Genomic DNA, 11,107 nt, shown 5'->3' on the forward strand with positions numbered 1-11,107 from the left:
TGAAGATGACGACGGCGTCGAATCCCCCTCTCCGGAGCCCCGAACGCACTCCAAATCAGCCCTCCCGATGAAGAACAACAGGTGGCGGCAGCTCCTTATCGTAAAACGCAACGATTTTTTCTCTCTGTGTTTTTTCTGGACGAATATGTACGTATGGAGTTGGAGTTAGGGTTGCGGGAGCTTCCAGGGGCTCGCAAGCCTGCCAGGCGCGCCCTGGGGGAGGGGTGGCGCGCCCCTGGGCCTATGGTGCCCTGGTGACCCCCCTCTGGTATTTCTCTTCCCTAGTATTTTTTATATATTCTGAAAAAAATTCTCCGTAAAGTTTCAGCCGAATCCAAAAACTTTTATTTCTGCACAAAAATAACACCATGACAATTCTGCTAAAAATAACGTCAGTCCGTGTTAGTTCCATTCAAATCATGTAAATTAGAGTCCAAAACAAGGGCAAACGTGTTTGGAAAAGTAGATACATTTTAGACGTATCACTTGCCCTCGGGACCTCACCACCGTTGCGTCCACAAAGTCGTCAAGCCACAACGCCACCAAATCCTTAGGTCGTCGTGCCCTTAAATACCATCCGCCATCGCGCCCAAGGCCGCCGCCACACACTTCCCGCCGAGCCATAAAAGATGCAAGAAGAGAGAGGGGAGAGGCTAGAGGGTGATGGAGGGGCTCACCGCACCAATAACAATGGATAGCGCCGTTGCGGTGGATTTCCCTCTGGCTGAATTTGTCCCCCACCCCACCCGCTCACCCACACTCGCGTGAACTGATTTGCGCCATTCGCCGTTGCCGTCTGTTTTTAATCTTTTTCAAGCGGGTGCAGGTGAGCTCGGGCCCGACTGAGGGCCTCTTTGATTCATAGGATTGCAAAAACACAGGAATAGGAAAAACGCAGGATTGAAATGGCATGTCCATTGGATTCCTATAGGATTTGAGTTTGTTTGATTGTGTTAAGGGAAAAACAAAGGATTTCTTCCAAGAGGTTTGAGTGGATGCTAGAATTCCTGTAAAATGTAGTACAAATGAATCCTTAGGAAAAAATCCTACAGGATTCAATCCTACGAATCAAACGATCAACGTAGGAAATTTTTTAAGGATTCTAATCCTTCAAAGATCTTATGAAAATCCTTTGAATCAAAGAGACCCTGAAGTTGTGGAGCTCAAAATTTATAGTATTCCTCTAGAAGAAGCTCGAAATTACTTCTATACTGATTAACTGATGTGTGTGCAAAAAGAAAAAGAACTGATTAACTGATGAAACAACCAGTGTTTGGTACACTTCTGCGGGGGTGAATTGGTGAGCTGGACAGGGCCCACCCGCAGCAAATTGCTTCTATTATGGTGGCCGCCTCCTCTCCTCTCCCTGGCCAGATCCCAAATTTGAAATCGCCCAACGTCTCCAGACTCCTCCTCTCCGCTCCCCATTTCAAAACCCCCAATCTCGTCCTCTCCCCACCCCCACCCACCGCCGCCGGCCCGCCGCGCCGCCGCTCTGCCCAGATCCCGCCCGCCGCAAGCCCATCCCTGCCTCCGTCGCAGCCGCAGCGGTACCCGCAGCCGCAGCCGCGATGCTGTCGGACGGCGGCGACGACGACAGCTCCGCCCCCGCGCGGTTCGAGCTGCAGGAGGACCCCTCCTTCTGGAAGGACAACAACGTGCAGGTAGCGATTCTTCTCGCCCCCCTCGCCGGGAGCTCCCGCGCCTCCGCCTCCTCGATTCTCCCCTCGCAGCGGCGTCCCGATCTAGTTTCGCCCGCGGCCGCGCGCTGCGCCGTTGGAGCATTTCGTCGAGCACCTAGGTTCGTCAGGTCCGGTCCGCGCTAACCGCTCCGCCCCGCAGGTCGTGATTCGTGTCCGGCCGCTCAGCAGCAGCGAGATATCGGTGCAGGGGGACAAGAGGTGCGTCAGGCAGGACAGCGGCCAGAGCATCACCTGGACCTGCCACCCGGAGTCCCGGTTCACCTTTGATCTAGTCGCCGATGAGCACATCACGCAGGTATACTCCTTGTTCCTGTTCGCCCGTTCCTTTACTTGTTCCGCAGATGTGTAAATACTCTTGTGCTTGTGCTGTATAGGAGAGTCTTTTCAAGGTTGCTGGGGTGCCCATGGTGGAGAACTGCATGGCTGGCTATAACAGCTGCATGTTTGCCTATGGGCAGGTGAGCTACAGCCTCCACCTCCACCTGCTGTTGCAGTGTGCTTACTCTCTTTTATTTGCACTTTGAATCATTGAGCTTACAAAAGTATCCTGTTTCTTAGACCGGTAGTGGCAAGACCCACACGATGCTTGGGGACATAGAAAATGGCACACGGAGAAACAATGAGAACTGTGGTATGACGCCTCGAGTGTTTGAGCATCTCTTCCTAAGAATCCAGAAGGCAAGCTCTGATGATATGTTGATTCTGATGCCTAATTTTGTGCTGTAGATGGTGTACTGTTTCTGAGGTAAACTTTTCAATTGCTGTTTGCAGGAAAAGGAAATACGAAGAGATGAAAAGCTCAGTTTTACTTGCAAGTGCTCATTCCTGGAGATATATAATGAGCAGATTCTGGATTTGCTCAATCCAAATGCAACAAACTTACAGGTAATTCACTGAAATCTAGTGTCTGCGTATACCTATTTGGTGGTTGCATCTTTGTCGTGACACTGCTGGGAAAAGTTTACAAAGTTTGCATCTAACTTACAGCTATGCTTTTCTTTTACAGTTAAGGGAGGATGCGAAAAGGGGTATGCATGTTGAGAATCTGACTGAACATGAGGTTTCTAATGCCCGAGAAGCACTGCAACAACTTATCGAGGTCAGTGTCCCAAAAACAGCGTAGTAGGCCTGATTTTGGCAGTACCTGTGTCGATGATTGCAGAATGATTAATATAACATGCCTACATCAATTTTGCTCAAGGTTCTTCGCACAAACAGTCAAATACACACATATAAACTAAGTGTATAAATATAAACATGCTTTTTCAATCTCCAATTCCTTGTCTCCTTGACTTCTCTTTTGATCGTTTTAGCAACTGTCACTGACAATTACAGCCACTTACTTTTCAAAACTATATACTTAAACATTACACAATACAATTTTCTTTTGATGCAGTATGAATAGAAATCCGTAAATATGAATTTTAAATAGGAAAAACAATTAGCATATTATACTTTACTGACAAGATGGAGTGACTGAACTATTTAGAACATGGACTGCAGTTAAGCTGATCAGATCCATCATTTTCGCATGGCATGTTACACTAGTTTTTCCTTTATCTCTAGGGATTGCAGCAAGTTTTTCCCTCCCTTTATTAGTCACATTATTATCTGTGTTAGTTTCACTACATCACTAGCTAAATTCTGCATTTTCTCTTCAGGGGGCAGCAAACAGAAAGGTGGCATCTACCAATATGAACCGAGCAAGTAGCCGTTCTCATAGTGTATTCACTTGTCTTATAGAGAGCAAGGTATAGTTTTTGTGTAATAGGAAGCAAAACATTCTTGCCTTAACTTTCAAAGATATTGCTAGACCAGCATATATTTGTCCCTACCTTAATGCATGCATATGTATTGATGCACTTAATCTTCTAACTGAACTATCAACCTTACAGTGGGAATCTCAAGGTATCAAGCATCATCGATTTTCTCATCTTAACCTTGTTGACCTTGCTGGCTCAGAGAGGTAAGTTCCACATGTAACCTTGCTTTTTTTGTTACGTATGATCTTGTATTTCAGAGCCACCACAAATATACTTGTTATGCTTCTCAAGTCTCCTATTCTTGCAACTGAACGTGGATGATGTGTGATGTGCAGGCAAAAGAGTTCAGGTGCAGAAGGGGAACGCTTGAAGGAAGCTTCGAACATCAACAAGTCACTCTCAACCTTAGGGTTAGTTGTGGAGCTTCAATTCTTTACCTCAGATAATACTAAACTGTTCATAGCTTGACTTGATTCAGTTTAATCATTTCACTGTTTCCCTATGGGATTGTTACAGACATGTTATTACCAGCCTTATTGCTGTGTCAAACAAAAAGTCACAGCATGTTCCCTACCGAGATTCAAAATTGACATTTCTGCTGCAGGTAATATGCACAGCTGAAGTGGTAGATTTCTCACGTTATGTTTTTGACATCTCTGATGTTAACTTTGTTTATTTATACATTTTCATCTCTTTCCAGGACTCACTTGGTGGTAACTCCAAGACCACTATAATTGCAAATATAAGCCCATCTAGCTGGTAGACTTCTAAACACGATTTCTTTTTCCTTTTCTGCAAAAGGCTTGCTATAGTTACATGCATCTTACTGATATTTTAATTTGTATTTCTAGCTGTGCAGCTGAGACATTGAGCACATTAAAATTCGCGCAACGGGCTAAGCACATACGGAATAATGTATGTCATGAACATGTCTTATTGACTTGTTTTTAATATGCAAAACAATAACTAATTGTTGTTTTTGTAGGCTATTATAAATGAGGATGCCTCTGGTGATGTGCTGAGCATGCGTTTAGAGATCCAACATCTCAAGGTATAGATGATGAATTTCAATTTCGGTTTAATGAAAAATATTCTGTGCACTGGATTGCAATAAGTTCCAGGTTAACATGTTTCTTCTAATTATGGTCCTTTGTGCTATGATTGACGTTTGTTGTTAATTAACAGTGGCCTGTGCCTGATATTTTTTTTTCAGAGCGTTAATATGTTTTGTTGTACACAATCTAATGCTTTGCTATTACCACAGAAAGAGCTTAGTCGCCTGCAAGGACAATCTGGATTTACTAACAATGGATTTGTCTGCGAGTCCCCTAGCGCATTCAAATGGGATCAAGCTAATGGCACATTCAGTCCACTTATGTTTGATAAGAGAGCTACACAGGTATTCATATACTGTTTTGTCTATATCGAACATTATCCATGTACTGGTTCTGTTTGTTGAACTTATGTTTTTAACCGTATGCTTACTTTCTCTTTCTCGTGTTGTGTTCAGAGGAGAGATTATGATATTACACTTGCCGCTGCATTTAGGAGGGAGCAGGAAAAAGAAGCAAAGCTAAAGGCAGCAATTGCTGCAAAGCAGATTGCCGAAGAGCTGGTATGCATCTCTCTTCACTACATTAGATTTTGTAGATACTCTAGAACACTTTGTCACTAAAAAAGCAAATATATGCCAGTATAGTATTTTTTTTCTTAATGTCAATTTGTTGTTGCACCACAGGCGACTCAAAGATCAGAAGAGGTGAGAAGTTTCAGGATGAGGCTTCGCTTTCGTGAAGATCGAATCAAGAGATTGGAGCAAGTTGCATCGGGGAAGTTATCCGCTGAAGCACATCTCTTGCAAGAAAAGGAAGACCTCATGAAGGAAATTGAAGCTCTACGGAACCAACTAGAACGAAATCCAGAAATTACAAGATTTGCTATGGAAAATCTACAACTGAAGGAGGAGATTCGAAGGTTAGCTTCGGTATCCAATCACTTCAGTTGCCCCCCTTTTCTACTGCCTACACTAATATAGTTGGTAGCTTGATGCCTTTTTTTTTGAACTTGTAGGTTGCAGTCATTTGTTGATGAAGGAGAATTGGAAAGAATGCATCAGCAGATAAATGTTTTAGAACATCAGGTACCCACTTTTGTGAAGGGGAATTTTTCAGTGATAAATTTTTTTTGTACTAAAATGAAATTTTTTTTACTCTTATAATTTTCTTAACATCCTGAACTTACTTAGTTTGTTTTCCTTTAGCTCCTAGAAGCACTTGACTGGAAACTTATGAATGAGAAGGATCCTGTTAACAAGGTATGCTATATAATTTGTAGACTTCAGTCCTGTTTAGTGAAAATATATGCAAAACTTTTGAATTTTCTTTAGCTAGCTGTTACAAATACTTGCATGGCATTATATCTCTTTACCTACCATTTTGCTTAGACGATATCCCATAATGACTTCTACAGGACCTCTCACTATTTGGGGAGGAAGCTGGTGATGAGAAAAACGAGTTTCTTCTTGTGCAGGTTGGTATTGTAGAACTATATTTGGCATATCGTCTGATGATATCTTCACAGATCTTTTAAAACAACCTGTAAATTAATCATAAGTGTACATTGTTGATCAACTCCGATACGGAGGAGGTAGCTGACTTAATAAGTATCCTATTCTGATTCATTTTTTTCTGTAACATCAGTTTGTAATGTTGTTATACAGGCTATCCAAAATGAGAGAGAAATCGAGTCACTACGTAAAAATTTGAGCGTCTGTCTTCAAGCAAAAGAGAAACTCGAGAGGTATATCACTATTTCTTGTCTGTGTATTCTGTTATTGCATGCTATGGTTGTGTGGTATGATGAGAAAGGAATATCACTATTTCTTGTCTGTGTATTCTGTTATTGCATGCTATGGTTGTGTGGTATGATGAGAAAGGAATATTAATGTCATCAGCTTTTGCAATCATAATTAGTTCCTTAAATTTACAGTATTTACTTCAGGCCCCATGGTAACACAACTCTCACATATGTAAAACCCTTGGTGCCCCACAAACAAGATTAGAGGTGTATAGTATCTAGAAGTAAAAAAACACTTTTTTGTTAGTGTTTCAAGTCACTGTAACTGAAGAAATTGTTGTGCTGTTTTTGCGTGCTACATTTCAAGACCTACCATTTGGTTCTTGGTGTTCTTGTTGTTGTTGTTTTTTATTCTCCTTAGGAACGAAGCCTATAATAGTTGGTGGGAGGTCACCCAGGTTTGAGTTCCCCTCAACCTGAATCTGGGTGCTTATCTCTCATCACTGAAAAGTTTCTTAGTTCCTTCCAGGCAATCTAGTATTTTTTTCTGCTTGGTAGTACTGTGCATATCGAATGGATAATATGCTTAGAATAGTTGGTGGGAGGTCACCCAGGTTTTGAGATATCAATTATTTAGTGGTTGGAGTTAATGATGCATTTGTGCAAGTTCAAGAAAAGGTGTGCTTCTTAGAAGGGGTGATGGCTAGCGTAGGTGTAGATCAACCACAACAACTCATCTGTGCAGCATTTTGTTTGATTTACTTGCATATGATATCCCAAGAATTATAAAAAGGCCCTAAAGAGTATGGCAAGTCATTTCTAAATCATCTTGGTTTGCAAGCTTCACTGATGGTTTTCACTGCATACTACTCTTTTGTGTGTCCGGAATTATGTTCCTTTTTTTTGCTTTGTCTTGTCCAGAGATTTATGTGGTTCATCTTGGTTTGCAAAGCTTCACTGATGGTTTTCACTGCATACTACTCTTTTGTGTGTCCGGAATTATGTTCCTTTTTTTTGCTTTGTCTTGTCCAGAGATTTATGTGGTTCATTTCTCACATTGGATGTTGTGCAGGCGTGTTGATGATTTGACTGTGGAGTTGGAGGTAGCGAAGAAATGCGACCATGAGAACAAAGAATTTAAGGCTGCACAGCACCAGGAACAGTCCGTCTTGCTTGATGCTCAGACAGAACTTAAGACATTGGTAGATGCAATAGCAACTGCAAGTCAAAGAGAAGCAGAAGCTCATGAAACTGCAATTGGGTTGGCCAAAGAGAATGAGAAATTGAGAACAGAGCTTACGACCCTGATCGAGGATAACAAGAGACTGGTTGATCTCTATGAACAGGCTATTGTCAACATTGAGGTGAAACAACATGGAAATTATCCTTCCATTCCTCAAACTGAAGATTCGAATGAGCAGCAGAGCAGCCATCCTTCTAATGGAGGGAATAGCCTGCTGGATGACCAACCAGAGGGTGCATATGGTTCACGTAGTGATGCTGTAGAAGAGCCTATGATAGTGGATGAAAACTGCAGCCACAAGGATGACCCTTCGAGATCTGAATTTTCAGAACTGCAGCTTCAACTGGAAGAGATGCATGAAGAAAATGATAAACTTATGAGTTTGTATGAGAAAGCTATGCAAGAAAGGGATGAATTTAAAAGGAAATTTTCTGAGCAAAGCAATCATGAAACCACAGAAGACGTTCAGTTCAGAGATGCTGAAATGGATGAAGCAATGGATACCATGCAAAGCAATCCTGAAACTACAGAAGACATTCAGTTCAGAGATGCTGAAATGGATAGTATGCTAAGCAATCTTGAAAGTTCAGAAGACATTCAGTTCAGAGATGCTGAAACCGATGCTGAGGGTTTCCAAGGAGAGCATGTACATGACTCTCCAATTGTAGCTTTCAAAGAAGCGATGCAGCTTGTCCGTGTCAAGCTGGAGCATGTCCAAGACAAGCTTGTGACTGCCCAGGATGCAGTGCAATATTTCAAGCTACTTGAAATGGCTAGCACCAAGGCAGAAGAACTTTCATCAAGCATTCAGCTCTGCTGTCTAGATGTCCAGAAAGAGCAGGAAGACATCAACGCCCTCAAGTCCGCACTGTCAATATCACACGAGAGAGAAAACGCTTTGGAAGGCAAGTTTTTCTCGCCTGTGGCATCATGCCGGGACTTGCATTTGAAAACCGAAGCCCTTGCCGGGTCCAAGTTTGGCGTCAATGTTCAATCAATGAATAAAAAGATGGAGCAGTTGAGTAGGTTGAGAACTCGCAAAACCGAGATTTCCGCTGCACGTGCAGAGGCACGCAGGTCTGAAACCGAGCTGAGAAACAAAATCGATGGCCTTAAACAGAAATACCGTTCCTTCGAGGCCCAAAGGAAGGAGACAGAAAGGGTTCTCTTCGCCATCGACAACCTGGAGTGCCCCGTGACTCCGTTGCAGAAGCCCATGAATTTCGGCAAGGCGTCGGAGCTGCTGAAGTCCGAGGAGGAGAGGACAAAGCTCTTGTCTGAACTGAAGAAGTTCCGCGAGCAGCTTAGCGTGGTGCAGAAGGAGATCAAGAGCATGAGGAACTGCGACGACATTGACGGTGAGATGTCGCGCCTTGAATCGGAGATGGAGGGCTGCTTCCTCTCCCTGCTGGAAGCCGACACCGAGAAGTTTGTGCGGGATCACACCTTGGCCGAAGTCTGGGAGGTTCAGCAGAAGGACTTGCCGAGCCTACTGGTCGACTACCAGGACAGCGTTTTCCATGTGAAGCTGGAGGAGGAGCAGATCAGGGTGTGCGAGGCGTCGTTGCAGCACCAGACGACGTCCCTGGACGAGATGAACTCGAAGCTGAGCCAGGCGATGCGGGACCTCGGCGAGCTTCTGGTTGCCAGAGGTTTGGACGCCTCCACGCCGCACGTCTCCGACAAGGTGAAGGGGGACCTCGACGCCATCGAGGCCCATGTCGCCGAGGCCAGGCAGCTCTTGCTCGTCGACAACCAATAAGATTTGCTGCGAACCAAAGCAAACCGGTTCTCGCCATTGACAGACAGGCTGGTCTGTCTCCGCCTTCATTTTGTACAAATTCTTTGTAACGGAACGTTGGTTCTCTCGGGTGCTGTTATCTGTGATTCGATTCTGTAGTTTGGATGGATGGGTGGATGTAGGTCCTGAAGTGGACTGTAATAACTGTTCTGCGCGGCCTCTTGTTCTGTTCTCTGGTGGTCTGGCATCGAAGCTTCTTCCAGAAGGCCGTTGCTAAGCTATGCAACTATAGATTCACCTCCTTCTGGTATGCACTTGGCCGTGCAAGACAGCAATGATTGGACAATGTCGATTTCAAGAGGGCTTGACTATTTTGTTGTTTATCATAATCTGTGGCAGCGAGCGTGGTTGCGTGTGTACGTGAAGAAAAGAATGCCGGTGTTTCAGTTCATCGCAGGAGGTTGCAGGCCGAGAAACTTGTTTTCCATTATTGTACTACTACATTTGGTGTTAACTTGGGCTGTGTCGTGGCGGTTGAGAAATGTGTTCTGCAGGTCCTTGAGGGCATTAGGGCAGGTACAACGGTGTCCAGTCAGCTGTCTGGAAGGGGTGACAACTAGGATTTTAGATGATGTGGAGGAGAGAGAACAAAGAAAGAGAAACAACCCGTCTGTAGAATAACCAACGATCTGCAGCCCTTAAAATCCGGTGGATACAGATGGCCTTCTACCGTTGTATGGGGTGCCGTCTGCAAAGTTGTTTGTAACTGCCTCCTTTGTCCCTGGATTAGTCTTCCACTCATCAATATTTGAGAGTGCTATAGACAGTAAAATAGACGGTCTAATGTATAGGGTGTCTTAATCTCTGTCTATACGTGATGTGGAGCATCGTTACAGACAACGAGTTGTCTGAACTAATGTACATGCCCTCATGCTCCATGCTGCCGCCCGGTTCGGTTGTTTGGATTGCTTCTGGAAGCTCCTTGAGCTATTTTTGTCTCTTCAGGGTTGCTTCTTTGCCTCTTTGTGTCCACTTGTTTGGTTGGACTGCTCGGCTCGCCTATTTGGTCGTTGTTTTCCTGAAATCTACTTTGCCTCTTGGCTCCACTGATCGGTCAGCTGCTCCTCCATGAATCCAAAATAACATAAAACAATCTCTCTCCACTCGTCATCACCATTTTATAAGAGCGGCTAATAATGATATCAATCGACCATCACCATCATCCGACCTCCCTTATCAATCACACGTAAGACGCGTACCAACGACCGAGGCTGCCTGCCTCGTCGACATCCACACCACCCGTGTCCGTGCGCCCTCCTATCTCTCCTACTCGGCCAAAACAGACACGGGTGCTCAGCCGAAAAGCGCCGTCGGATGGAAAATCTCCCGGAACTCCGCTCCACAGCCCACACGGACACACCCGCGTGCGTGTGCGTGCGTGCTGCACCGGGAGCCCGACACGCCGTCACGGCCGTTCCCGTCGACCTCTCTCCGTCTTATCGCATCACACAGCAAAGGTGTGGCGCAGCCGGTCGACCCCGACCGCCGTCGCGGTCTCGCACCCTTTTCGCGCGGTTGCGTCCCGGCATTCCTTCTTTTCTGGCAGCGAGTCAGCCACACCAATAAACACCAGGGAATAACGTTTCAAACGGATTAAAAAAACAGTATGCTCAAAAAAAGTACGGATTATAACCTTTCATAAAAAAGCAGTATCCTAAAAAAACAGTAGGGATTATAACCTTTTCAAAACAAAAAACAGTATCCTTAAAAAAAGAGTAGGGATTAACCTTTCAAAAAAAAAACTGTAGGGAATTAGCTTGTTTTTCATTGTTGTACATTCAATTTAGTAATCAGCCTGCTT

The 11,107-nt window shown here is 44.4% G+C and overlaps 1 protein-coding gene across 1 annotated transcript; it reads left to right on the forward strand.

Annotated features, from left to right (window-relative positions):
• The first annotated feature begins 1,405 nt into the window (after positions 1-1,405).
• On the forward strand, positions 1,406-9,635 carry LOC125510627 (kinesin-like protein KIN-12G). Its single transcript, XM_048675859.1, has 21 exons — positions 1,406-1,664; positions 1,843-1,998; positions 2,078-2,161; positions 2,262-2,381; positions 2,475-2,588; positions 2,710-2,802; positions 3,365-3,454; positions 3,599-3,669; positions 3,802-3,876; positions 3,983-4,070; positions 4,167-4,225; positions 4,318-4,381; positions 4,452-4,517; positions 4,731-4,865; positions 4,977-5,081; positions 5,205-5,440; positions 5,537-5,606; positions 5,727-5,780; positions 5,936-5,995; positions 6,186-6,265; positions 7,335-9,635. The coding sequence occupies exons 1-21, from the start codon at positions 1,572-1,574 to the stop codon at positions 9,265-9,267; spliced, it is 3,846 nt and encodes a 1,281-aa protein (XP_048531816.1). The 5' UTR covers positions 1,406-1,571; the 3' UTR covers positions 9,268-9,635.
• Positions 9,636-11,107: the final 1,472 nt, after the last annotated feature.

Source organism: Triticum urartu, chromosome 5 (genome assembly GCF_003073215.2).
Source record: "Triticum urartu cultivar G1812 chromosome 5, Tu2.1, whole genome shotgun sequence".
Classification (NCBI taxonomy): Eukaryota; Viridiplantae; Streptophyta; class Magnoliopsida; order Poales; family Poaceae; genus Triticum; species Triticum urartu.